General features: G+C 73.5%; 5 protein-coding genes across 5 annotated transcripts; 4 read left to right on the top strand and 1 right to left on the bottom strand.

Annotated features, from left to right (window-relative positions):
• Nucleotides 1–424: 424 nt before the first annotated feature.
• Nucleotides 425–1,647, top strand: EBP (EBP cholestenol delta-isomerase). The gene is made up of 4 exons (XM_086481319.1): nucleotides 425–719; nucleotides 1,055–1,091; nucleotides 1,192–1,322; nucleotides 1,439–1,647. Exons 1-4 carry the CDS (start codon nucleotides 425–427, stop codon nucleotides 1,645–1,647), a joined length of 672 nt encoding a protein of 223 aa, XP_086337445.1.
• A 1,771-nt stretch (nucleotides 1,648–3,418) lies between these two features.
• Nucleotides 3,419–5,996, bottom strand: CCDC120 (coiled-coil domain containing 120). Its single transcript, XM_086481313.1, is given in 9 exon segments — nucleotides 3,419–3,811; nucleotides 3,813–3,903; nucleotides 3,986–4,087; nucleotides 4,195–4,336; nucleotides 4,409–4,450; nucleotides 4,538–4,700; nucleotides 5,090–5,197; nucleotides 5,482–5,588; nucleotides 5,948–5,996. Coding segments are annotated over 9 exon segments (1,197 nt in total).
• Nucleotides 5,997–7,672: 1,676 nt separating this feature from the next.
• LOC147412521 (transcription factor E3-like) lies at nucleotides 7,673–11,107 on the top strand. The gene is given in 10 exon segments (XM_086481311.1): nucleotides 7,673–7,897; nucleotides 8,226–8,489; nucleotides 8,653–8,751; nucleotides 9,288–9,387; nucleotides 9,738–9,794; nucleotides 9,887–9,962; nucleotides 10,068–10,215; nucleotides 10,567–10,660; nucleotides 10,663–10,815; nucleotides 10,818–11,107. Coding segments are annotated over 10 exon segments (1,491 nt in total). The 5' UTR covers nucleotides 7,673–7,687.
• A 783-nt stretch (nucleotides 11,108–11,890) lies between these two features.
• On the top strand, nucleotides 11,891–17,902 carry GRIPAP1 (GRIP1 associated protein 1). Its single transcript, XM_086481310.1, has 21 exons — nucleotides 11,891–11,936; nucleotides 12,016–12,082; nucleotides 12,190–12,251; nucleotides 12,333–12,360; nucleotides 12,947–13,053; nucleotides 13,416–13,566; nucleotides 13,824–13,903; nucleotides 14,192–14,227; nucleotides 14,542–14,573; nucleotides 14,663–14,714; nucleotides 14,815–14,898; nucleotides 14,995–15,087; nucleotides 15,520–15,586; nucleotides 15,797–15,882; nucleotides 16,300–16,356; nucleotides 16,479–16,578; nucleotides 16,773–16,885; nucleotides 17,216–17,356; nucleotides 17,434–17,527; nucleotides 17,613–17,740; nucleotides 17,831–17,902. Exons 1-21 carry the CDS (start codon nucleotides 11,895–11,897, stop codon nucleotides 17,900–17,902), a joined length of 1,692 nt encoding a protein of 563 aa, XP_086337436.1. The 5' UTR covers nucleotides 11,891–11,894.
• A 562-nt stretch (nucleotides 17,903–18,464) lies between these two features.
• Nucleotides 18,465–22,015, top strand: TBC1D25 (TBC1 domain family member 25). The gene is made up of 6 exons (XM_086481309.1): nucleotides 18,465–18,560; nucleotides 18,815–18,924; nucleotides 19,014–19,165; nucleotides 19,433–19,554; nucleotides 19,924–20,139; nucleotides 20,222–22,015. The coding sequence occupies exons 1-6, from the start codon at nucleotides 18,465–18,467 to the stop codon at nucleotides 22,013–22,015; spliced, it is 2,490 nt and encodes an 829-aa protein (XP_086337435.1).
• The last annotated feature ends 949 nt before the right edge of the window (nucleotides 22,016–22,964 follow it).

The raw sequence follows: 22,964 nt of genomic DNA, 5'->3' as shown, positions 1-22,964 counted from the left end.
TCCCCAGGGGCGCGATCGGCCAATCGGTGGGTGGTGTCGGCGGGCGGGGCGCGCCGCCATTGGGCGTCCGGCGTCTGGCGCGCTCCCATTGGCCGACGGGGGCGGAGGGGCGCGGCGGAGGGAGCGGCGCGGGGCCGGCGCGCGCGCGGGAGAGCGGCGCGGCGGAGGTGAGGGCAGCGGCGGGCAGAAGGGCCGGGGCGGGAGGGGGGAACCGGGAGCAACGAGGGGCTCGAGCGGGGCGGGGGGGGGTGTGTGTGTGTGTGGGTGTGTGTGTGGGTGTGTCGAGCCGGTGCGCGGGGGGCGGGGCACTGCCGGGGGGGCGGGGCACTGCCGGGAGGGCGGGACCCCTCCCTCACGCCGTTTCCAACTTTCCCCGCCCCCTCCCCTTCCCCAACAGCGCAGCGGCGACCGTAGCGGCGTTGCCATGGCGACGACGGCGCACCCTTATTGGCCGCGCTCGCTGGCGCTGCCGGGCTACGTGGCCAGCGCGCGCCCCGGCTGGCAGAGCGCAGGCGTGGTGGCGGCGGCCTGCGCGGGGCTGCTGGCGCTGGGCTGGGCGCTGGGCGGAGCCTGGGGGGGCGGGGCTTCGCGGAGCCCCGCCCGCCGGCTGGCGCTCGGCTGGTTCCTGCTGTGCGCGGGGGTTCACGGGATACTGGAGGGTTATTTCAGCCTCCGGCACCGGGAGCTGCCCGCCGCCACCGGGCTGCTGGCCGACGTCTGTGAGCTGGGGCTGGGGGGAAAGGGGAAAGGGGAAAGGGGAAAGGGGAAAGGGGAAAGGGGAAAGGGGAAAGGGGAAAGGGGAGGGAAGAAGAGGGTTCCCTGAACGTCGAGGGGGAAAACCCCGGTGCAGGGGGAAGGGGAGGGAAGGGAGGGAGGGAGGGTGGATGGATGGAGTCTGCCCACCCCGGTTCCCTGGCGGGGGGGAGGGTGTCAATGGGTGCCTGGGTCCCCTGGGGGGGGGTGGGTCAGCGTGTGCCTGGGTGCCCTGGGGGGAGGGGGGGTCAGCGGGCTCCTGGCCCCCTCGCCCCCTCCCCCCGACCCGTGCTGCCCACAGGGAAGGAGTATGCCAAGGCCGACAGCCGGTACATGACGTGAGTGCGGGGACATGGGGGGGTGTGGGGGGGGAGGGGGCGTCCGAGCACCCTCTCTTCGCTGATCCTGCTGTGTCCGTTCCCCCCCCCTTCCCCGCAGGAGCGATGCCTTCACGGTCGCCATGGAGACAGTGACGGCCTGGGCCTGGGGCCCCCTGAGCTTCCTCACCTTCCTCGCCCTCCTCCGCCGCCACCCGGCCCGATACGTCCTGCAGCTCCTCGTCTCCCTCGGTAGGGCCTGGGCGGGTGGGGGGAGGGGGGGGGGGGGGCAGCGGGGGGGAGGGGAGGGTGGGGGGTGCCGACCCCCCTCCACTGACAGCCCTGTGTCGTGTCCCACCCCCGCACAGGGCAGCTCTACGGTGATGTCCTGTACTTCGCCACAGCGGCGCGGGGGGGCTGGCCCCACAGCGACCCCCGGCCCCTCTACTTCTGGGGCTACTTCGTGGGGCTCAACGGGCTGTGGGTGCTGGTGCCCGGCGCCCTCCTGGCCGACGCCTGGCGCCACCTGGCGGCCGCCCAGCGCGCCCTCGACAGGCCCCGCCACAAGGCCCACTGAGGGGAGAACCCCCCTGCCCCCCAAAACGGGGGTGGGGGTGTCTGCCGGCCCTGCAGGGGGAGGGTCGCCCCCGCCCTCGCTAATAAACGCGCTGGAACCGAGCTGGAGCCGCGGGTCTGTGCGGGGGGGGTGGGGTGGGGGGGTGGTACACCCCCCCCCAGCGGAGAGGGGGCGTGGCTTGCTGGAGTGACAGTGCTGGGGTGGGGGCGTGGCTAATCGCCTTGATTCTACTGCTGCTGCTGCTCAGCCAATGGAATAGTGAGTTGTCTGGCACGGCCAATCACGGGGTGGGCGGGGCTAGGCTGGGGCCAATGGCGGCCGGGGGTCTCCTTGCTGCTCCTGCCCATCCCCAGTGGTCAGATGGCAGCCAATCACGGCCTGCTCGCTCCTTAAATACTGCCCCTCCCCCCCCCCTCCGTCCAATCAGCAGCTGCTGCCTCGATGGCCCGGCTGGGGGGGGGAAGGGGGGGATGCCGGGGGCAGAGCTTCACCGCGGGGGCGGAGCTCTACAGGGCACTGGGTTTCAATGAGGGGCGGGGCTTAGGGTAGGGGCGTGCCCTAATCCAGGAGCAAGGCAACACTCGAGGTGTGGCTCCACCTGGGGGCGGAGCCTCATCCCAAGTGGGCGTGGGTTCTACCCTCAGAGCCCTCCCCCCCCCGGGTCTATAGTACCCTACAGACCCCCCATGGTCCCCCCCCCCCCAGGCACTACCGCAACCCTTCCCCCCCCTTCCTACAGGCACCCCCAGGACCCACGGGGGGGGCACCCCCACCCCCCAGGCCACAGGTGCAGCGAGGAGCCCCAAACTAGCAGCGTTTTCCCCCAAAAAAGGAGCCAGGCGCGGTGGTGGCAGCAGGGCCCTGTATTGAACCCGCCAGGTGACACACCCCCGTCCCCCCCCATCCCCCCCCCGTCCCGCCCCCCCAGAACCCCAAAACCAGCCACTCGCCAGGAGCAGCAGGGGTGCCCCGGGGGCTGGGGCTCCCCCTCCCCTTTATTTTGAGACCCCCCCCCACGTCTGGGGACCCCTCCCCACACATGGGCGGCACGGAGTGATTCAAGGGGGTGACACACCCCCCCACCCCGCCCTGAGGCGGGGGGGTCACACCAGAGTGCCAGGGGGCTGCGGGTCCGGGGGGGGAGGAGGGGCAGCCGTGGGGGTGTCCCCTGAGGCTCTGGGGGGGGGGGGGGCAAAAAAATGAAATGGATGGAAAAAAATGGAAAACACAAAAAATGGGAAAAAGAACAGAAAAAGAGAAGAGAAAGAGCAGTTAGCCCCCCCCACCATGGCCCCCGCCAGGAACCCCCATCCCTCCCCAATGAAATAAAGGAAAGAAAAGAAACGGGGGGGGGGGGGGGTGGAGGAGACCCCCCAGCCCCCCAGGGAGGGAGCGCGGGGGGAGTGGGGTGGTGGGGGGCGGGGCGAGCCCCAGAGGGGGGAGACTGGGGAGGGGAACCCCCAGGGAAACCCCAAATGTACGAGGGGGGGGGGGGGGCAGGGGGCACCACAACCTGAGGCACTTGGTAGGGTTGAAAGGAGGGGGGTGTCCCAAGGGGGCACATTTGGGGTGTCCCCGAGGGGGCTCTGTGTGATGTGACAGGGTCCCCAAAGGACGGAGGAATCCCCAAAGGATGGGGGGGCCCTAATGGAGTGGGGGGGGTCCCCAAAGGATGGAGGGGCCCTAATGGAGTGTGGGGGTCCCCAAAGGATGCAGAGGGGGGGCCCCAAACCAGGAATTTCAGTTTTGGAGGAGGAAGGGGGGGGGGGGGTCATGTCACGCTCTCCCAAAGTGGGGCTCCCACCCCCCCCAAGGCCTCCCCTAGAAGAGGGGTGCACGGTGCCCCCCGTACCTGGGCGCCAGGGCCCCGGCGTAGCTCAGCGAGTGGGGCAGGCCGGGGGGGTCGCGGCGGCGGGGGGGGGGGGGCCGCCCAGGCAGGTCCGGGGGGCGGCAGGCGGGGGCCGGGGGGCGCCGGGGGGCCCCCCGTGTGCCGCAGGTACCAGTCCCGCAGCCCCTCGAGTGCCAACCACTTCTGGCTGCGGCGCTGCTCGGCGGAGGAGGGGGGGGGGGCCGCCCCCCGGCCCCGGGTGGAGCTTTCGGGGGGGCCCCCTCCCCAGTCGATCAGGGCCTCTGAGCTGTTGCTGCGGCGGGTGCGGGGGGGCCGGTGGCGGGGGGGGACCGGGCGCCGGGGGCCCCCCCAGCTGCGAGTCCTGGCTGCCCGACCAGGGCCGGGGGGGCAGCCCCGGTGCCTCGGGGCTGGAGGGGGGGCGACACGGGGGTGAGGCGGGGTGGGGGCGGCTGGGTCCCCCAAAGCCCCCCGCCCCCCGGCCCCGCTCACCGGCAGAGGGGGGGCCCGCGGGGGCTGCGGGCCAGCACTGGGGTGGCCGGGACGCTGCGGCCCTCGAAGCTGGAGGCGCTGCGGGGAAGGGTCCGTGCCGGGCTGGGGGGGACAGTCATTAGGGGTGGGGAGTGGTTTTGGGGGACACACACACACACACGCAGACAGACAGAGAGACAGACAGAGACCCCAGGGGGGCACACACGCACCTGGCCGGGCTGGCGAGGGAGCTGCGGCGGCCGGGACCCCCTCCGGGGGCGTCGGGGGCCCAGGGTGGGCGGCGGTCGGGGCTGCCGGGTCCGGCCCGGGGGGGCGAGGGGCGGCCGGTTGCGCTCGGGGGGGGCAGCGCCCCTGAGGGGAGACACAGCGTGGGACCCCCGTGTGTCCCCCCCGAGCGGGGGGTCCCGGGGCTGCGGCACTCACCGTTCTCCAGCGCGGGCAGGTCACAGAGGGACCCGTTCTCATCTGGGGGGGACCCAAGCGAGATGAGGGGGGGGTCTGCGCCGCCGGGCCCCCCCCCCGCCCCCCTCCCGCCCCCCTCCCCGTGCTCACCGAGCTGGGCGCGGAGCTGCCGGAGCCGCTGGGCCGCCTCGGCCTGGAGGCGCTGGCGGCGGCGGCGCTGCTCGGGGGGCAGCCCCGGGGCGGTCGCCAGGCGCCGGGCGGCCTCCACCACCTGCAGCTGCACCGCCACCTCCCGCCGGGCCGCCCGCGCCGCCTGCGGGGCGGGTTCGGGCAGCGCCGGGGCGGGACGGGCCCGGCCGGGCCGCGGAAGGGGCCGCCCGTACGGACGGCGGCCCGGGATGGGCGCCGCCATGGCGGTACGGCGGCCGCGGGGGGACACGCGACGGGCAGGGCGCCGCCATGGGGCTATGGCGGCCGCCAATGGGTGCGCGGGGCGCCGCCATGACGGTACGGGGGCCGCGGGGGGACACGCCGGAGTAGCGGGGCCGCGGGGGGTCGCCGTGGGGGTACGGGGTACGCGGTGGGACACACCGGGGAACGGGCGACAGGGACCCCGCGCGGGGGGATGGGGAGGTTATTTTTCTAGCCCCCCGCCCTCCCACTCTGCCCCGTCCCGTTCCCCCCTCCCCCCCCGCCACCTACCTCAGGGAGGGGTCCCCGGGGGGGCGCCCCGGCCCGGCGGCGCGGCGGGGGCTGGGGCCTCTCGCCGGGCTCCAGCGGGTACTCGGGGGGCAGCTTCCCCGTCAGCTCCTGTGCACAGCGGGGGGGGGGGGGGGGCGATGGGGGCCTGGGGGCTTTGGGGTGAGGCAGGGAGCCTGGGGAGGGCTGGGGGGGGGGACGACGACGGACTCTGGGAGGTCGGGGGGCGCTATGGGGCGGGATGGGGGTCCCAGGGGGCTCCCCGGGGGGGGGTGTCCCAGGGGTTGAGGGGGGATCCCCGGGGATCAGAGATCTGGGGTGACTCAGGGTGTCCTGTGGTTGGGGGGATGGAGGAGGGGGTGGGGGTGAGGGGTGAGGGGTCAGGGGTGACTCACGGCCTCCTGCAGGCAGAGGCGCCGCAGCTCCCGCAGGCGCAGCCCCAGGGCCTGGCGCAGCCCCCGCTGCCGCTCCCGCAGCTCCTGCAGCCGCCCCGCGGGTGCCCCTGCGGGGGCAGAGATGGGGGGGGGGGGGGGGGGGAGGGAAGTGTCAGAGGTCAGAGCTCATAGGTCACGGGGGGGCATCAGGGGCAGGGGTTGGAGGGCAGAGGTCGGGGGGGCACGAGGAGCAGGGGGGGCAGAGGTCAGGGGGTACCAGGGGCAGGGGGCCACTAGGGACAGGGGTCAGGAGGCAGTGGGTGGGGCGGGTGTTGGGGACACAGGGGGGACAGCAGTGGGAGCACAACAAGGGGGGGTAAGGGAGGGGATAAGACCCTGTGAGGGGTCAGAGGGCACGGGGGGCGCGGCAGGGCGGGGCCAGGGGGGTCAGAGGTCAGAGATCAGGGGCTCCCCGGGGTCTCCGTACCTGCGGGGCTGTAGGTGCTCGGGGGCAGGATGTGGCCCCTCACCTCCATCGCGGGGCGGGGGTCGCGGGGCCGGCGCCCATCGGCCCCCGGGGCGCTGCGGGGTGCCGTGACGTGAGGGGTCGGGGGTCGCGATCAGGACCCCCCCGTGTGTGTGTGCCCCCCCCCCCCCCCTCCCGCCCGGACCCACCTCCCGGCTCTTCCTCCCGCTTCCGCCTGCCCGGCCCCTCCCCCGCCGCCCTCCCCGCCCCCCCAGAGGGACAGGGGGGTGTGTGTCCCCCGCCAAGGGACATGGGGGGCGCCCCTCCCCCGCCAAAGGGACACCCCCCCCCCCGCGCCGCTCGGGCCCAGCGCAGAGCCCAGGTCCCGGGGTGGGGGGGGGCGCCGCTCGGACGGCCGGGTCCCCCCCGGTGGGGGCACCACCCCTCACCCCCCCGCAATCCCTCGGGCCAGGCCCCCCCCACCGCCCCTCGCCCGCCCCATCCCTTACCTCGACCCCCGGGGGGCTCCCGCCGCCCGGGGGGGCCCGGGCAGACCCTCCCCCGCCGCCTGCGGGCTCTGGGTCCCGCCGAGGGGGCCGGGGGCAGCGCGGGCCTGGCCGGTACCGGCGCCTCGGGGCGGCTCTCGGGGTCCCCCCTGCCGCCCCCCACCCCGCCCCGCCGCCCCGTGACGTCACTTCCTGCCAGCTCCCCCTCCCGGCGCCCCCCCCCCCCCCCCCCCGCGCGCTCCCGCCGCTTCCTGACTCGGCCCCGCGGCCCCCGCTCGGCACCGGGACCCCCCGGGACCCCCCGGGACCCCCCCGGGACCCCCCAGGGCTCCGGAGCGGCCCCGCGGCGCGGGGGAGGCCTGGGGCAGCCCCGGCCCCACCGCGGCGCTCGGCCCCACAGGGACCCCCGGGCCCCGGAGCAGCCCCCGGCCCCACAGGGACCACCCCCCCCGGCCCCATAGGGAGCCCCTGAGCGGCGCCGTGGGGCGCGGGGGGCGGCGATGTCCCGTGGGGCGGCCGAGGGGGCCCCCGCGCCCCCCGGCCCCCCCCCAGTGCCGCCCCCCGGGCGCCCCACGGTGTACGTCCTGCTGGAGGGGCCCAGCGCCCCCGAGACCCTCCGGCTGCTGAGGTGAGGGGGGGCCCCGGGGGGGGCAGGGGGTTGGGGGGGGTTCCCGGGGGGAGGGCGGGGGGGTCTGGGGGGGTCCAGGAGGGTCTGGGGGGTGGTGGGAGGGGTCCCAGAGGCAAGTTTGGGGGGAGATGGGGGGGGGGGCTGGGGGGCCGGGGGGGGTTGAAGGGGGGGGGTGTGGGAGGGGCTGTGGGGCTGGTGGGGGAGGTGTGGGGGGACAGATCGGGGGGGCTGGTGGGGGTTGAAGGGGGGAGGGAATCGGGGGGGGGGGGCTATGGGGCTGGTGGGGGGGTGGGGGGGGTGGGGGATCGGAGGGCTGGGGGGCCAGTGGGAGCCGACCCTCCCCATCCCCTGGGGCAGCCTGAGCTCGGTGCTGCCTGAATCGGGGATCGTGGCCGACATCGAGTGGGAGCCCCCCGGCGGGGGGACCCCCGGGGATCCTTCCAGCGACCCCCCCGGGGACCCCCCAGCAGATGCCCCTGCCGACCCCCCTGGCACCTTCTACTGCCTCAAGAGCCAGCCCCTGCCCCCCAGGTACCCACGCCCCCCGCGCCCCCCCCCCCAGCCCCCGCGGCCCCCCCCACCACTAACCCCCCTCTCCGCAGCACGGGGCCGGCCCCCCCGGGGGCCATGGCGGCCCCCCCCGCCGCCCCCCCCTCCTCCCGGGTGCTGCTGCGGCAGCAGCTGATGCGGGCGCAGGCACAGGAGCAGGAGCAGCGGGAGCGGAGGGGCCCCCCCGGACCCCCCCCGGCCCCCGGGCCCCCCGGTCCCTCACCCGCCATCGCTGTCGGTGCCCCCCCGCCCCGGGCACCGCCCCATGTGCCCCCCGAGGTGCTCAAGGTGAGACCCACAGAAAGTGGGGGGGGGGTGGGGTGTTGTGGGAGCCTGGGGGTCTGGGAAAAGGGGGGACCCCAGCCGGGGGGGATGTGGAGGGGCTGGGCGGGCATGGGGGTGCTCAGAGCCGGGGGGTTTGGGGGGCTCTGAGGCGGAGGGAGCTGGGGGGGGCTTAGAGCTGGGGGTTTGGAGGGCTCTGGGTGGGGGGATCTCGGGGGCTCAGAGCTGGGCGTCAGCGGTCTCTGGGGCTCAGGGAAGGCTGGGCTGGGGGCCCTGGGGCCCCACGGGGTTTGGGGGGCTCGGGGGGTCTCCCTGGCCCTGACCCCCCCCGCAGGTGCAGACCCACCTGGAGAACCCCACGCGGTACCACCTGCGGGCGGCGCAGCGGCAGCAGGTCCGGCAGTACCTCACCTCCGCCCGGGGCCGGGGACCCCCCAGCCCCCCTGGGCCCCCTCCAGCGCCCCCCCGCCCCCCACAGCCCCCTGGCCCTCCTCCACATCGGCCCCGGCTCCGAGAAGGAGGTGAGCGAGGAGGGGGGGCGGAGGGGGGGCTGCGATGTCACGGGGGAGGCCGTGATGCAATATGGGAGCAACGTGATGTCACCGCTGCGGGGGGGGGGTGGGCGTGGGGCAGCACACAAGAAGTGATGCAATTCTGTGACGTCATGCAGAGCTGCGTGGTGCTGGGTGGGGGGTGGTGATGCTATACGGGGGGCGTGGCCGGTGGGTCCGAGGGGATCCTGTTGGTGGTTTTCTTTGCAGATCGATGATGTCATCGATGAGATCATCAGCCTGGAATCCAGCTACGATGAGCTGCTCAGCTTCGGCCCGGCCGAGGGGGGCCTCCAGCTCCCGAACACGGTGCGCCGCCCCTTTAAGGGTCCTGGTGGGGCAGGGACTGCCCCAAGCACCGCCCCTTTTCACTCGGGAGGGGGCGGGGCACATACAAGCTGTGGCCGACACTGCTCATTGGCTGTGACTGGTGTGGACCTGCCCAGGCAGAGCGGGGGGGGGTGGGGGGGGCGTGGCTTACTGTAGCCCCACCTATCAGAATCATAGGGGTGTGGCCTGTCCCATGTAAAGCAGTAGCATGAGCTTGTTACTATATAAGGGCAGGGGCGGTGCTGCGTGGGTGGAGCTTTGGGACATGTGGGTGGAGCATGCTCAAGAGCATGTGTGACCAAATAGGCAAAAGGGGGCGGGGCTAAGTGCAGTAGGTGTGGCTTTTGTGGGCGTGGCCTCTGCGCCTGTGGGCGGGGCCTGCTCCCAGCCTGGCCAAGGGGCAGAGCCAGACCCACGGAGGAGGGGAACAACGACATGCGCGGGGGGGGGTGAGTTGTGCTGGATGGGTGTGGTCTGTGGGGGCGTGGCCGCACTGACCCCACCCCTGCCGGCAGGTCCCCACCCCCGGGCCCCTCCTGGAGGGGTTCAGCCCCGCCCCCGGGGGCAGCAGCTCCTGCCCCGCCGAGCTGCCCCGCGTCAAGGCCGAGCTCTCGGGTAGGGGCTGGGGGGTCCTGGGGGGCTGTAGGGTGGGGGGGATCCTTGGGGGGGGTCATGGGGGCTCTGGGGTGGGGGGGGATCCTTGAGGAGGGTCAGGGGGGCTGTAGGGTGGGGGGGTCCTTGGGAGTCCTTATGTGGCAGGAATGAGTCTGGGGGAGTCACCGCGGTGGGGAGGGGTCCTGGGTGTCAGTGGTGTGCGGGTAGTGCAGGAGACTGCTGGGGGGTGGATATGGGGCTGAAGGGGTTCGGGGGGTCCTTGGGGAGGCTCAAGAGGGGGCTCATTGTTGGGGAGGGATTGGCGTCTTTCTCTGGGAAGGTTCACTGACCAGTTCCCCCCACCCCCCCAGAAACGGAGGCGAAGGCGCTGCTGAAGGAGCGGCAGAAGAAGGACAACCACAACCTGAGTGAGCTGGGGGGCGAACGGGGGGGCTGGCAGGGCCGGGGGGGGTGGGGGGTTCCCTGGGGGGCTGACGTGTGCCCCCTCCTCCTTGCCTAGTCGAGCGGCGCCGGCGTTTCAACATCAACGACCGCATCAAGGAGCTGGGGACCCTCATCCCGAAATCCAACGACCCGTGAGTGGGGGGGTGGGACCCCAGCTTCTGGGTGGGCGCTGGGGACCCCGGGGGGTCTCCCTGTGGTGGGTGCCAGCGGGACCCAGGTGTGGGGGGTGCCGGCAGGGAGATGCGGTGGAACAAGGGCACGATCCTGAAGGCCTCGGTGGATTACATCCACAAGCTGCAGAAGGAGACGCAGCGCTCCCGGGAGCTGGAGCTGCACCAGCAGCGCCTGGAGCAGGCGAACCGCAGCCTCCAGCTCCGCGTCCAGGTCCGGAGAGGGGGGCTGGAGGGGAGCTGGGGCTGGGGGAGGTGGGGAATTGGGGGCTGGAGGGGAGCTGGAGGGGACCTGGGAGGCCCTGTGGGGCTGGGACTGGGGATGGGGGCGGGGGTATGGGGTCAGTGGGGCAGGTTGAGCAACTGGGGTGCTATGGGGCTGCTGCAGGGGCAGTGGGGGGGCGGGGGTCGGTCACATGCAATGGGGGGCACTTGCGACATCAGGGGGAGCAGAACCAGGGGATGGGACGTTATTGCAAGGCGGGCTGGGGTCTGGGGGGGATCTATGGGGGGGGGGGCGGGGGCTAGTGGGTGCTGACACCCCCCCCCCCCCCCCGCCGCCTAGGAGCTGGAGCTGCAGGCGCAGCTGCACGGACTCCCCCTGAGCCCTCCGGCGGCTGAGGGGGGGGGTGGCAGTGAGGAGGCCCCTGGGGGCCCTCCTTCCCCCCAGGGCCCCCCGCCACCCCCCAATGCCTCCTGGACCTGGCGCTGGCCGACGACCTGCCCCCGGGGCTGGGGCTGCCCTTGGGGCTGGGGGGTCCTGAGGGGAGCCTGGATGACATCCTGATGGAGGAGGGCGGCGGGGGGCTGTCGCCCTCGGCCCCCCCGGCGCCCTCCTCGCCTCCCCCGGGCCCTCCCGTGCCTCCAGCCCCCGCAGCAGCACCTCAGCATGGAGGACGACTCCTGAGCGCTGCCCCTTTAAGGCCCCCTCCCCACCGCGTGGCCCTGCGGCCCCTCCCCCGACCCCACGACGGTGGTCGCAGGTGGGTCCCACCAGGTGCCCGTTTAAGGCTCTTAAAAAGGACAAAGGCGCCCAGTTGCCGGCCGTCCCTGGAAGGGCCCGGCGGGGCATCGCCCTTTTAATTCGCCGCTGTGGGGCCCGTTGAAGGGCTGTGCCCGGGTGTGGCCCTTTTAAAGTCTCTCTCTTCAGCCCCGCCCTTTCCAGAGGCAGCCCCGCCCCGGGGGAACGCCCCGCCCCTCAGGGAAGCCCTGACCCCGCCCCATGGAGAGGCCCGGTCCCGCCCACTCCCCGGCTGGCCCCGCCCCTTCGCACCTCTTTTCCCCCCCCCTCCCCCCCCACCGGTGGGCTCCTGGGGGCTGGGCCCTCAGACACGAAGCCCCGCCCTCCCTGCTGTCACTCACACACGCCCCGCCCACGTACTAACTGCCCTCGGCCCTGCTCTTTTAGACGCCCCGCCCACCGCCCCCACTTAAAGGGGCCGCCCCCCCCCCGCCCCCTCCCGCCCCGTTTTGTACGGAACCGTCACGTCGGAAATAAACGTTTGTTAACGAGGAGCGGCCTGGTGCTGGGGGCGGGGCTTATAAGGCTTCTAATGGGCTTGCGGCCCTCGGGTGCTCTGGAAGTTGGGGGGGGCGGAATATCCCCTCTAGGCCTGTAGCACCGGGGGGCTCTATGGGCTCTGCAGCGGTGGGGGCCAGTCCGAGGCCCCCAGCGCCGGGGGTGGGTGAGGGCGGCGCTGCCGGTGCCGCACGGTGCCTGGGGCCTGCGCCGCGCCGCCGCGCCGAACACTCTCTCTATGGTCCGCGTAAGGCCGCTCTGCCCGCCGGGCGGCCCCGAAACTCTATGGCCGCTGCGTGACTTCACTTCCGCTTCTTACGCCTCCCGCAGGCCCGCCAGAGCGTCCGCTTCCGGCCCCGCCCCGCGGCGCCAAGATGGCGCAGGCGCTGTCGGCCGAGGAGTTCCAGCGGATGCAGGTGGGGCCGGGCCCGGGGCTCCGGGGGCTCCCGGGCCGCCGCCCCCCGCCTCACGCCGCTCCCCACCCCCCCCCGCCAGGCGCAGCTGCTGGAGCTGCGGACGGAGAACTACCGCCTCTCGGATGAGCTGCGGAAGAACGGCGCCGGTACACGGGGGGGGCCTGGGGGGGGGCCCGGCCGCCGCCGCCGCCCGCTGCCACCGCCGCCTCCCCCCGCCCCCCTGACGGCCCGTGTTCCCTCCCCCCCCTCCCAGAGCTCTCGGGGCTGCGACAGCGGGTGCAGGCGCTGGACAAGGACCTGGCCAAGGCCAACAAGGTAAGGGGGGGCCCTGCCGCGGGCGCGGAGCCGCCCCCCGCCCCGCTGCGATACCCCCCACCCTCTCCCGTTCTCTTGCAGGCCCTCAGCAAGAGTAAGAAGGCGCAGGGTCGGTGCTGGGGGTCCTGGGGGTCTCTGTGGGTCTTGGCGGTGGGCTGGGTGGTGTTCTGTGGGTGCTGGGGAGTCTATGTAGGTACCGGGGGTGGGCTGGGGGCTCTTTGTGGGTGCTGAAAGGTCTCTGTGGGTGCTGAGGGTGTCCCGGGGGTCCTTGTAGGAGTTGAGAGGGTCTCAGGGGGCATCTCTAACAGTGGTGGAAAGGGGCTGGGCAAGGTCAGAGAAAATACCGGGGTGTTTCTGTGCGTGTTTTGGGGGGTTCTAGAGAGTCTCTGATGATGTTGGGAGGGCTCTAGGGGTGCTGAGGAGGCCTTGGGGGGGTCCCCGTGGTGCCCACAAGCGTGTGGGGGGGGGGCCTGAGGGGGGTTCTGTGGGTCCTGGGTGGTCCCTGGGGAGTCTCTAGGGGGGCTGGGAGCATCACAGGAGGTTGCGAGGGACTCCTGGGGGGGGTGCTGTGGGCCACTGTAGGGGTGCTGTGGGTGCCAGGGGTGCTGTGGGGTCCGGGGGGGGGGTTCTGCAGGGGGCCTGGGGGCGGTTCTGGGGGCTCCCGGCCGTGGGGTACCGTGGCGGGGGTCCCCCAGGAGGTGGAGGCGCTGCTGGGGAGACGAGGATGCTGCAGGGGAAGCTCCAGAGCCAGGAGGACGATTTTCGGCTCCAGAACAGCACTCTGTTGCGTGAGCTGGCCAAGGTGGGGGTTCCCTGCCCCTCCAGGGACCCCAGCATCTCCCCCCGACCGTCTTGGGGGTCCCTGATGCCACCCTGAGCCTCCCAGGCCCACCTTGGGTGTGCCTGGATTGTCCCCAATGTCATTTTTGGGGGTTTTGCTTCACCGGCGGGTGTCCCAGAGGGTCTCTGGGTATCCCTACTGTCACTTGCAGGGTTTGCGGGGGGTCCCTTGGTATCGTTTTGGGGTTCCTGGAGCTGCTCGCTGTCGCCACAGGAGCTGCCCAAGCCCTTGAGGGGGGTGTTGGGGTCTCCTGGGGGTTCTGTGTTCCCTCCTGGGGGGGTCCTGGGGGGCCCAGGGGTGCCTGACCTGGGGGGGGGTCCCAGCTGTGTGCGCAGATCGAGGCGCTGGAGGAGGAGAACCGGCGGCTGCGGGAGGGGGCGCCCCCAGGACCCCCCCGCGACCCCCCGGCCCCTGTGGAGCCCCCCCAGGATGGGGCTGCCGGCGACAGCGGGGCCCCCCCAGCCCCTGCAGATGGTGAGAGGGCTCTTGGGGGTCTCGGGGGGGGGGGGGGGGGTGTCAGGCTCTTGGGGGTGTTCTTGGGAGTTTGGGAGTGTTCTGGGAAGTCCCTGCGGGGTGGGGGGGGGGTCCGTGGGGGGGTTGGGTGTTATTGTTGTCTGTGGGGTGTCTGTGGGGCCTAGAGGGCCCACGAGGTGTGTGTGTGGGTTCTTTAGGGCTGGGGGGGGTTATGGGGGGCTGTGGGTCTGATCCCCACCCTCGCAGCCCCCCCAGAGCCCCCAAGGAGCTGCGGCCGACAGAGGAGGGGGCTGGGGGCGACGATCCCCCCAGGGAACCCCCAGCACCCGCTGCCCAGGTGGGTTGGGGGGGGGTTGGGGGGGGGGGTAAAGAAGGCTCAGGGGTGGGGGGGAGGTTGGGGGGCGTGAAGAGATGGGGGGAGGGCCACAGATTGAGGGGTTGGGGGTCTGGGGGTGGGGAGGAGGGTTGAGAGGTGGGGGGGGTGGGGGGGGTTGGGGCCGTGCGGGGGTTGGGTGTTGGGTGAGAAGAGTTTTGGGGGGACACAGGCAGAAATGGGGGGGGCATGGAGCGGAGCAGAGCGGGGGGTGTCTGGGTGACCAGGGGGGTCTCGCAGGGTCTCTTGCAGGCGGAGGTGGCCCGGCTGCAGGCGGAGGTGGCCAAGGTAAGGGGGGGCCCTGAAAGGAGGCTTGGGGGGGCTCCCACAGTGGGTTGGGGGGGGGTCGGAGTCCCAGAGGGATCCAGGGAGGATTTGGGGCCTCCTGGGGGGGGCCTCAGTAGGGACTTTTGGGGTCTTGGGGAGCGTGGGGGGGGGGCACTGGGGGCCTTAGGGGTTTAGGGGCATTCGAGGGGTGTCCTGGGGAGATTTCGGGGGGGCTGCGAGGGTTCGGGGGGTGCTCAGGGGGGCTGGGGGGGGGGGTGGAGGGGGTCATGTGTTCCTCCCTCCAGAAACTTTTCTCTCCCCCACCCCCGCCTCAGGTGACAGAGGAGCTGCGGGAGAAGCAGGAGAGGTGAGAGCGCCCGGACCCCCGGGTGCCCTTGGGGCCCGCTGGGGGGTTTTGGGGGTTTTTGCTTATTTTTTTGTCTTTTTTCCACTAAGTTTTCTGCAGCTGCAGGCGGAGAAGGAGACGCTGCTCAGGAACAGTCGGTGGGTGGGCCTTGGGGGTTGTGGGGAGCCGGGGACCCCCCCTGCCTCAGGCACCTGGGCCCCCCTCAGATGCCTGGGTGCCCCCCAGGACGGAGGCGGAGGAGCTCCGGGCCCGGCGGGACGAGGAACTTGGGGAGCTCCGGGCCCAGAACCAGCGGCTGCAGCGGGAGCTGGAGGCCTTGGCCCAGGTGGGGGGCAGCGGGGGGGGGGGGGGGGGGCTCCTGGGGGGGCACCGCAGAGCCCCCCGGGGTCCTTCAGCATGGTTTTTTTTTGGGGGGCGGCAGGTGGAGACGGGGCTGCGGGAGCAGAGCGGGACCCTCGCCCGGGAGCTGCGGGACGCCCAGGCGCAGCGCGACGCCCTCGACGCCCAGCTCCAGGTGGGGCCCTGGGGGGTCCCAGGGGGGGCCCTGGTGGGGTGGGTGAGCTCTGCAGGGGTGGGGTGTCCCTGGGGGGTGCTTCGTGGTCTCCTGGGGGGTGCTTCAGGGTCATTGCAGCTGTTTGGGGTTCTGTCGGGGGTGGGGTTGGGGTCACCAGGGGGCTTTCGAGGTCCCAAGTGCGTCTCTCTCCTTCCCGGGGGGGGTTCAGGGCTCCCCAGGGCGCTCCTGAGCCCCATCTGGGGGGGGCGCGGGGGTCCCCAGGGGGGATTTGGGGTCCCAGAGGCGCTTTTGTCCCTGGGTGGGGAGGGGGGTTTCTGGGAGGACTCGAGGTGCCCCAGCTGCCCCCTGTGCTGTGCGGGGGGCAGGGTGTGTGTGTTAGGTGTGTGGTCGGGGGGGGTGTCGTGCCATGCCCTGCCCCGCCCGTCCCCGCAGGAGCAGCTGCAGCGGCGGGCGCAGGAGCAGGCGGCGGCTGAGCAGCACCGGGCCGAGCTGGAGGTGAGCGGGGGGCGGTGGGGGGGGTCCCGGCGGGGCGGACAAGCGCTCCTCTCCTTGCTGCTCTCGGTGCCTGTGGTGATTCATGCCTCCCTGGGGGGCACAAGGGGTTTTGGGGGGCACCCTGTGAAGAGCAGGGTGGCTGCGTGGGCCCGGGGGCGCAGGACGCGGTGTGACACACCCCCACACCACCCCCCCCCCCAAATCGTCCCTCCAGGGTCGGGTCGGGAGCTGCAGGCGGTGCTGGGGGATGCAGAGCGGCAGCGGGAGCTCCAGGAGGCCGAGGGTCGGGCGCTGCAGCAGGTACCCCCTAAATCCACACCCCCCCCCCCCGCAGGACCCCCCCAGCCACCCCGTGTCTTCCAGAGCCCCCTGGGAACCCCAGAGCCCCTCTCTGAGCCCCGCAGGACCCCCACGTACCTGCACGGGATTCTCCAGCGTCTCTGGGACCCTCAGGAATCTCGCTGGGACCCCCAGCTCCCCTGGGGAGGGGTTCTCAGGTCTCCCTACTTGAGATGCTCGAGTACCCCTCAGGACCCCCCAGATGTTTTCTCAGGATCCCCAAACTCATCTGGGACTTGCCACCATATTTGTTTGGTACCCTGTGTCCTCCGGGGACTCCCGCCTTGAATCCCCCCAAGTCCCCCTGAGACCCCTCAGACCCCCAAGTCCTGTCTGGGCTCCCCTCAAATCCCCTCTTTCCCCTCTGTGCACCCCCAGGAGCTGAAGGACGTCCGGGACGGGCAGCGCATCCTGGAGAAGAAGGGCAGCGCTGCGGTGAGCGACCCCAGGGGTGGGCTGGGAGGGGTGCTCCCAGGGGCCACGGTCTACCCGGGGGGCCCTGACACATCCCCCCCCCCCCCCCACGGTGTGTGTGTGTGTTTCGCCCCCCCCCAAAGCTGAAGGACCTGAAGCGGCAGCTGCAGCTGGAGCGGCGCCGGGGCGACCGCCTGCAGGAGCGGCTGCAGGAGCTGCTGGCGCCCGCCCGCGCCCGCCCCGGTCAGCGGGGTCACCGGGGTCTGCGGGAGGGGGGTTCCTGGGCCGGGGGGGGAGAGGGGCGTGCCAAGGTGGCACCCAGGCGCCCCTCCCCCCCCCGTCCGCAGAGCCGGAGGGGGGGTTAGGGCACCCCGTGGAGGTGGGGGGGGCCGATGCTGGATGCCTGGGGACCCCCTTTTTGTTCCCCCCCCCCCCAGGGCTGGAGGAGCTGGGGCTGGAGGGGGGCTCCCCCCCCGGGCGGGGGCCGGGGGGCGACAGCAGCAGCGTGTCCTCCCTGGGCAGAGATGGCTCCGCCCCCGGCAGCACCAAGGTGGGCGGGGCCGGTGGGGGGGCGGGGCCGCGGAGGGGGGGGTCTGGTTCTGAGCAAATGGAGCTGCTCCCAGGGGTGGGTTATGCAAATGGAGCTGAGGGAGGGGCGTGGCTACACCGTGGGGCAGGGGAGGGGCTGGGTGGGAGGAGGTGTGGCTTTTGGGGATGGGGGGCGGGTCACAGCAAGGGGCGTGGCTATGTTGGGAGGGGGGTGTGGCCTCTTCTCAGTGGGGTGGAGGGAGGAGCAGGAGGTGGAGTTGTGTGGTGGGTGTGTCTTCAGCGAGGGGGTGTGGCCTCACCACGCCTGCTGGCTGACCCCGCCCCCCTGCAGTCGGGCTCGGGCAGCCCCGGGGGGGGCAGCAGCAGCGGCGGGGGGGTCCCCAGCGGGGGGGGCCTGTCCCCTGCGGAGGTGGCGGAGCTGTTCCAACGGTTGGCCCAGAGCCAGCAGGAGCGCTGGCTGCTGGAGGAGAAGGTACTGGGAGGGACTGGGAGGGACTGGGGGGGTGGGGCGGGGTGGGGGGTGCTATGGCCGACCCTCCCCCCTATCAGGTGCGTCACCTGGAGGTGAGCAGCGCCTCCATGGCGGAGGACCTGTGCCGCAAGAGCGCCATCATCCAGAGCTTCGTGCGTGACAGCCGCCTCGGTGAGCCCCGCCCCTAGCCCCGCCCCCCCCGCTGACACACCCCACCCCCCCCTTCACTGACCCCACTTCTTCCCCCCCCCCCCAGAGGCGGCCGCCCCCCCCGGAGCCCCCCGGCGGGGGGCGGGGCCGGGCGAGGAGGGGCTGCGGGCGATGAACAAGAAGCTGCAGAACCTGCTGGAGGAGCAGCTCACCAAGAACCTGCACCTTGCAGAGGTGGGCAGGGCCAGGGGGCGGGGCTGGGGCGGGGCCTATGACCCCCCCCCTCCGCCCTTCCCCCCTCACATCGCCCCCCCACCCCCCCAGGACCTGGAGGTGCTGTCGCAGGAGCTGGCGCAGCTCCGCAAGGAGCAGGCGGCCCCCCCCGGGCCCCCCTGAGGGGCGGGGCTTCCGCCCGGGGTGGGCGGGGCCTCGCCCCCCGCTGCTGTGGGGCGTGGCCGCGCGCGGGAAGGGGTGGGCCCCCGCGGGGGGGCGCCGCTTCTTCCGGGGGATCACGCATGCGCCCCCTGGGGCTCCGCCCCCCCCTCCCCCCCCGTTCCCGCAATAAACCCGATGTGAACAGATGCCGCTTGCGTCATTGGCTGCGTCAGGGGGACCGGGGGCGCGGTGACATCGCGGCGGGGTGACATCGCGGCGGCGCCGTCTGGTCTGGCCCGCCCGTCCTCGCGGACCTGCCCGTTGACGTCACTTCCGAGCGGTGACCCGGATGTTGTTGCCGTCGCCGCGGCCGCAGGACTGGGACGGTCGCGGCGCCGCTCCGGATCCCTCCGGCGCTTTCCACTGAGGGGGGAGCGGCGTGGCGTCAGGACGGTGACGTAACACATTCCCCCCCCGTTTTCCCGGTAGGGGGGGGGCGGCGGCGGCGGCACGACCCCAGCCCCCCCCCCCAGCCCCCTCGGTGTCCGTTCGGCTCCTGCACGGAGGACCCCCACCCCCCGCAATGGCGTCTGAGGGGGGCGGGGCCTGCCCGGAGGGCGGGGTCCCGCTGGAGGAGGAATGCGAGGTGGTGCGCGTGCGCGTCAAGGTGAGGAGCGGGGCGGAGGGGGCGGGGCTCTCTCGCGGTGGGGGCGTGGCCAACGGGGCGAGCGGGACGCGGGGGGGGCGGTGGCCAATGAGGGGCTCAAGGGGAAGGGGGGGGAGGCGCGCTCTGGGGCGCCGTTGCCAGGGTGACGGGACGCGGCCGCCATCTTGGGTAGCCGGGAGGGGGGGCCTGGGGGGCTCCGGGGCTGGGGGGCTCCCGGGCTGTGGGGCTCCGTCCCGTCCCCCCGCCCTGCCTGACGCCTCCTGCAGAAGAGCGAGGGGCTGCTGCCCCCCGAGTCCCGCTCCTTCGCCGTCGACCCCCAGATCACGTCGCTGGACGTGCTGCAGCACATCCTGGCCCGTGCCTTCGACCTGCAGGGGTGAGCCCGGACCCCCACCCCATCCCCCCACTTGCCCCCCGGCCCTGGGGGCGGGTCTCGGCCGCTGAGCGCCCCCCATGTCCTCCCAGGAAGAAAAGCTTCACCGTCAGCTTCGCCGCCCGCGACCCCCAGGGCCAGGAGACCTTCGTGCCGCTGCTGAGCGACGGGGACCTGGCGGCCGCCTTCGCCCGCGCCCGGCCCACCCTGCGCCTGCGCCTCGACGTGCGGCCCCCGGCCGAGAGTGAGCGGGGGCCGGGGGGGCCGGGAGGGGACGGGACCCGGGGGAGCCTGGTGTTTTAGAGGGGGGAGCTGCGGCGTCCCCCGGGGGGGGGCGGGCACTCAGGAGGCCAGAGTCCCGGGGGGGTGGTAGGGGGGACCCGGGAGGGGGCAGAGCCCTGGGCGGGGGGCGGTGGGAAGGGACCCAGGGGGCGGCGGGGGGGACCCGGGGGGGTGGCGGGAAGGGTTCCCCGGTGCCCGGTGCAGGGACCCAGGCGCCCCGGTGCCGCAGGCCCGCTGCTGGAGGACTGGGACATCATCAGCCCCCGGGAGGTGGCGGCGGTGGAGCCTCTCCCCGAGCGCCGCTCGCTCCTGGCCGCGGCCCTGCCCTTCACCCAGGCCCTGCTGGCACAGGTGGGTGCTGCCCTGGGGGGGGTCCGGGGGTCCCCTGCCCCGTCTGGTGCTCCCCTGCCCGTCCTAGTCCCCTGCCAGTGCTTCCCCGTGCTCCTGCCTCATCTCCGCTTTTCTACAGACCTCATTGCTCTCTGTTGGCTTCCTAATGTTCTCAGTTCTCCCCCAGTGCTCCCAGTGCTCCCAGTCCTCTCTCGTCAGCGCTTCCTGGTGCTCTTGGTTCATTGCAGCACCTTTTTTGCGGTCCTGGTTGCCCTCGAGGCTCCTCCCAGTGCCCCCAGTTGCCCTCCCACCACCCCCAGTCCCCCTTGCCGTAGCTCCCCGCGCCCCCAGCCCCTCCACCAGCGCCGCCGCCGCCCCGTTTCCCCGCAGGTGGGCCGGACGCTGGCCCGGGCTCAGGCAGCCCTGGCGTGGCCCGAGGGGTCCCCACCTTCGCCCCCCACCCCGCCGCCGCCGCCGCCCCCGCCCTGCGCCCCCCTGAGCGACGCCGATCTCCGCACCTACCTGGGCCCCGGCGGGCGGCTCCTGCGCCCCCACGACCTGCGCCTCCACGTCTACCACGGCGGCGTCGAGCCCGGCCTGCGCAAGGTGGGGGGTCCCCCCGCCGCCCCCCTCCCCCCGTGGGGCCGCCCCGGGGATCCCTGACCCCCCCGTGTCCCCCCCCCCGCAGGTGGTGTGGCGGTACCTGCTGAACGTGTTCCCGGCGGGGCTGTCGGGGCAGGAGCGCCTGGCCCACCTGCGGCGCAAGGCCGGCGAGTACGCGGCGCTGAAGGCGGCGCTGGCCGCCCGGGCAGCCCCAGCCGAGCTGGCGCTGGTGGCGGCGGCCGTGCGCAAGGACGTGGTGCGCACCGACCGGGGCCACCCCTACTTCGGGGGTCCCGAGGAGGGGCACCCCCACCTGGCGGCCCTGCAGGCGCTGCTGACCACCTTCGCCCTGGGCCACCCGCGCCTCTCCTACTGCCAGGGCATGTCGGACGTGGCGGCCCCGCTGCTGGCCGTGCTGGACGACGAGGCCCAGGCCTTCCTCTGCTTCTGCGCCCTCATGCGCCGCCTCGCGCCCCGCTTCCGCCCCGGCGGCCGCGGCCTGGCCCGCGCCTTCGCCCACCTCCGGCGCCTCCTGCGCCGCGCCGACCCCCCGTTCTGGGCCTTCCTGGCCGCCCGCGGCGCCCATGACCTGCTCTTCTGCTACCGCTGGCTCCTGCTCGAGCTCAAGCGCGAGTTCGCCTTCGAGGACGCCCTGCGGGTGCTGGAGATCACCTGGAGCTCGCTGCCCCCCGCCCCGCCGCCCCCCGCGGCCGGCGTCCCCCTCCTGGGCGCCCCGCTCGGGCCCCGGCGCGCCCGGCGGGGGCTGCGCGAGCGGCGGGGGCTGCGGCCCCGGCCCCCGCGGCGCCGGCGGCGGAAGGAGGACGCGGCCCCGGAGGGACCCGCCGGTGCCGGCGGCGCCCGGGACGCCCCCGAAACCGCCGCGGAGGCGCCGGGGGCTCCCGCCAGCGGCCGGGAGGAGCCCCAGAGCGGCGGCGACATCCGGGAGGGCCCCGGGGCCGTCCAGGAGGGTCCCGAGAGCTCCGGTGACGCCCAGGGCGGCGACGGAGAGAAGCCTGAGGGGTTGGGGGACGCCCGGCCCGGTCCCGCCGCTGCCACCGCCCAGGAGGAGGCGGAGACCTCCCAGGATGTCTGCGGCGGCACCGAGACCCCCGAGGGCACCCGAGAGGATCTCCACGTCGGCGGTGACGGCGGCCGAGACCCCCGTGGCCCCGCGGAGGCCGGAGAAGCTCACGACGCCCCTCGGGAGGTCACCCGAGCCCCCGGCCGAGCGGCCGAGGCAGCGGGTGAAGGTGCTGGCGCTCGCCAGGCACTCGGCGAAGAGCCGAACGTCGGCCAGGGGGTCCGCGGCGATGCCGGTGCCGACCCCGGGAAGAGTCGCCGAGGCCCCGACGTCTCCCCGAAGGGCCGGGAGCACCCGAACGCCCGGGAAGCGGCGGACGACGACCGCGGCGTTGCCGAGAGGGCCGGGGGGGGAGACGTGGGGGCCCCCCGCGAGCGCGGTGAAGAGCTGAGCCGAGACCCCGGCGAGGTGGGTGAGCGGGCGGCTGCCGAGGACCCCTGGGGGGGCGGTTGGGCCTGGGAGGCCTCGTGCTCCTCCTCGTCCTCCTCCTCCTCCTCCTCGTCCTCGGAGGAGGAGGAGGAGGAGGTGGGGGTGGAGGACGACGGGGCGCCGCTGCCGCCGCCGGAGGAGCTGGGCCAGGGGAACCCCTTCCTCCTCTTCCTCTGCCTGGCGATGCTGCTGGAGCAGCGCGAGGCCGTGATGGCGCGGGCGGGCGACTACAACGAGGTGGCGATGCACTTCGACCGCCTGGTGCGGCGGCACCACCTGCCCCGCGTCCTGCGCCGCGCCAAGGGGCTCTTCGCCCGCTACCTGGAGGGCTGGGGGGGGGCGCCCCCGGGGGGGCCCGCCTCGGGCTAGGGGGCGGCGCGGGGAACCCCCGGATGGCTGCGGGGGCTCCGAGGCCGACGTGGGGACCCCAGGGATGCGTCGGGGGACCCGTAGGTCATCGCTGGGGACCCCCAGGGCCACCACGGGGGGCTCCGAGGCCGACGTGGGGACCCCCAGGGCAGCGCGGGGACCCCACAGACGCCCCCTGGGGACCCTCAGGTCCCTTCGGGAACCCGCGGAGCCACACTGGGACCCCCTAAATGGCCCGTGGGCCGCACGGGGACCCCATCGACCCCCTTCGGGGACCCCTTAGAGCCCCGTGGGCTCCAGATGGGGCCCCACAGACCCCCCCTGGGGACGTACATAGACCCCCTGGAAGCCCGTAGAGCCACACGGCAGGACTGGAGACAGCCCAGTATGGACCAGTACAGCCTGGTGCCTCCTCTCTGGCTTCTACATCACCTTGGGGCATCCCAGTATAGACCAGTACGGACTACTACAGTATCCCAGCTGGGAACTCGTGGATCTGCGCTGCCTTGGGCCAGACCAGCATGGACCAGGAAGGGTCTGGGGGCCCAACTGGGAGCCCCACATCTGCATCGCCTTGGGTCGGAGCAGGGCAGACCAGTACAGCATCCCAACTGGGATCACCACGTTGACACGGTTATCAGCCGTCCCAGCACGGACCAGTGCGGCAGCACAACTGGGAGCTCTTCACCCACATGGCCTTGTGTCCTCCCAGTATGGACCAGTACAGTGTCTCGCCCTGGCTTTCTTCACTCACGTGGCCTTGAGTCTTCCCAGTATGGACCAGTACAGCATCTCGCCCGGGATCTCTTCACCCGTGTGGCCTTGTGTCCTTCCAGCATGGACCAGTACATCATCTGACCTAGGATCTCTTCACTCGCGTGGCCTTGAGTTCTCCCAGTATGGACTGGTAGGGTGCCCCGACTGGGATTTTAAGGCACACGTGGGTTCT

This window comes from Leptosomus discolor, unplaced genomic scaffold, assembly GCF_034619465.1.
Source record: "Leptosomus discolor isolate bLepDis1 unplaced genomic scaffold, bLepDis1.hap2 HAP2_SCAFFOLD_124, whole genome shotgun sequence".
Taxonomy (NCBI): domain Eukaryota; kingdom Metazoa; phylum Chordata; class Aves; order Leptosomiformes; family Leptosomidae; genus Leptosomus; species Leptosomus discolor.
This window is presented reverse-complemented; position numbering and strand designations above follow the sequence as displayed.

Coding starts and splice junctions, on each gene's coding strand:
- EBP (XM_086481319.1), top strand. CDS start 425: ATGGCGACGACGGCGCACCCTTATTGGCCGCGCTCGCTGGCGCTGCCG. Junction 720..1,054: donor CGGGCTGCTGGCCGACGTCT/GTGAGCTGGGGC, acceptor TGCTGCCCACAG/GGAAGGAGTATGCCAAGGCC. Junction 1,323..1,438: donor GCAGCTCCTCGTCTCCCTCG/GTAGGGCCTGGG, acceptor ACCCCCGCACAG/GGCAGCTCTACGGTGATGTC.
- GRIPAP1 (XM_086481310.1), top strand. CDS start 11,895: ATGGCGCAGGCGCTGTCGGCCGAGGAGTTCCAGCGGATGCAG. Junction 14,574..14,662: donor CTGCGGGAGAAGCAGGAGAG/GTGAGAGCGCCC, acceptor TTTTCCACTAAG/TTTTCTGCAGCTGCAGGCGG. Junction 16,357..16,478: donor AGAAGAAGGGCAGCGCTGCG/GTGAGCGACCCC, acceptor CCCCCCCCAAAG/CTGAAGGACCTGAAGCGGCA.
- TBC1D25 (XM_086481309.1), top strand. CDS start 18,465: ATGGCGTCTGAGGGGGGCGGGGCCTGCCCGGAGGGCGGGGTCCCGCTG. Junction 18,561..18,814: donor GCGTCAAGGTGAGGAGCGGG/GCGGAGGGGGCG, acceptor CGCCTCCTGCAG/AAGAGCGAGGGGCTGCTGCC. Junction 18,925..19,013: donor CGTGCCTTCGACCTGCAGGG/GTGAGCCCGGAC, acceptor ATGTCCTCCCAG/GAAGAAAAGCTTCACCGTCA.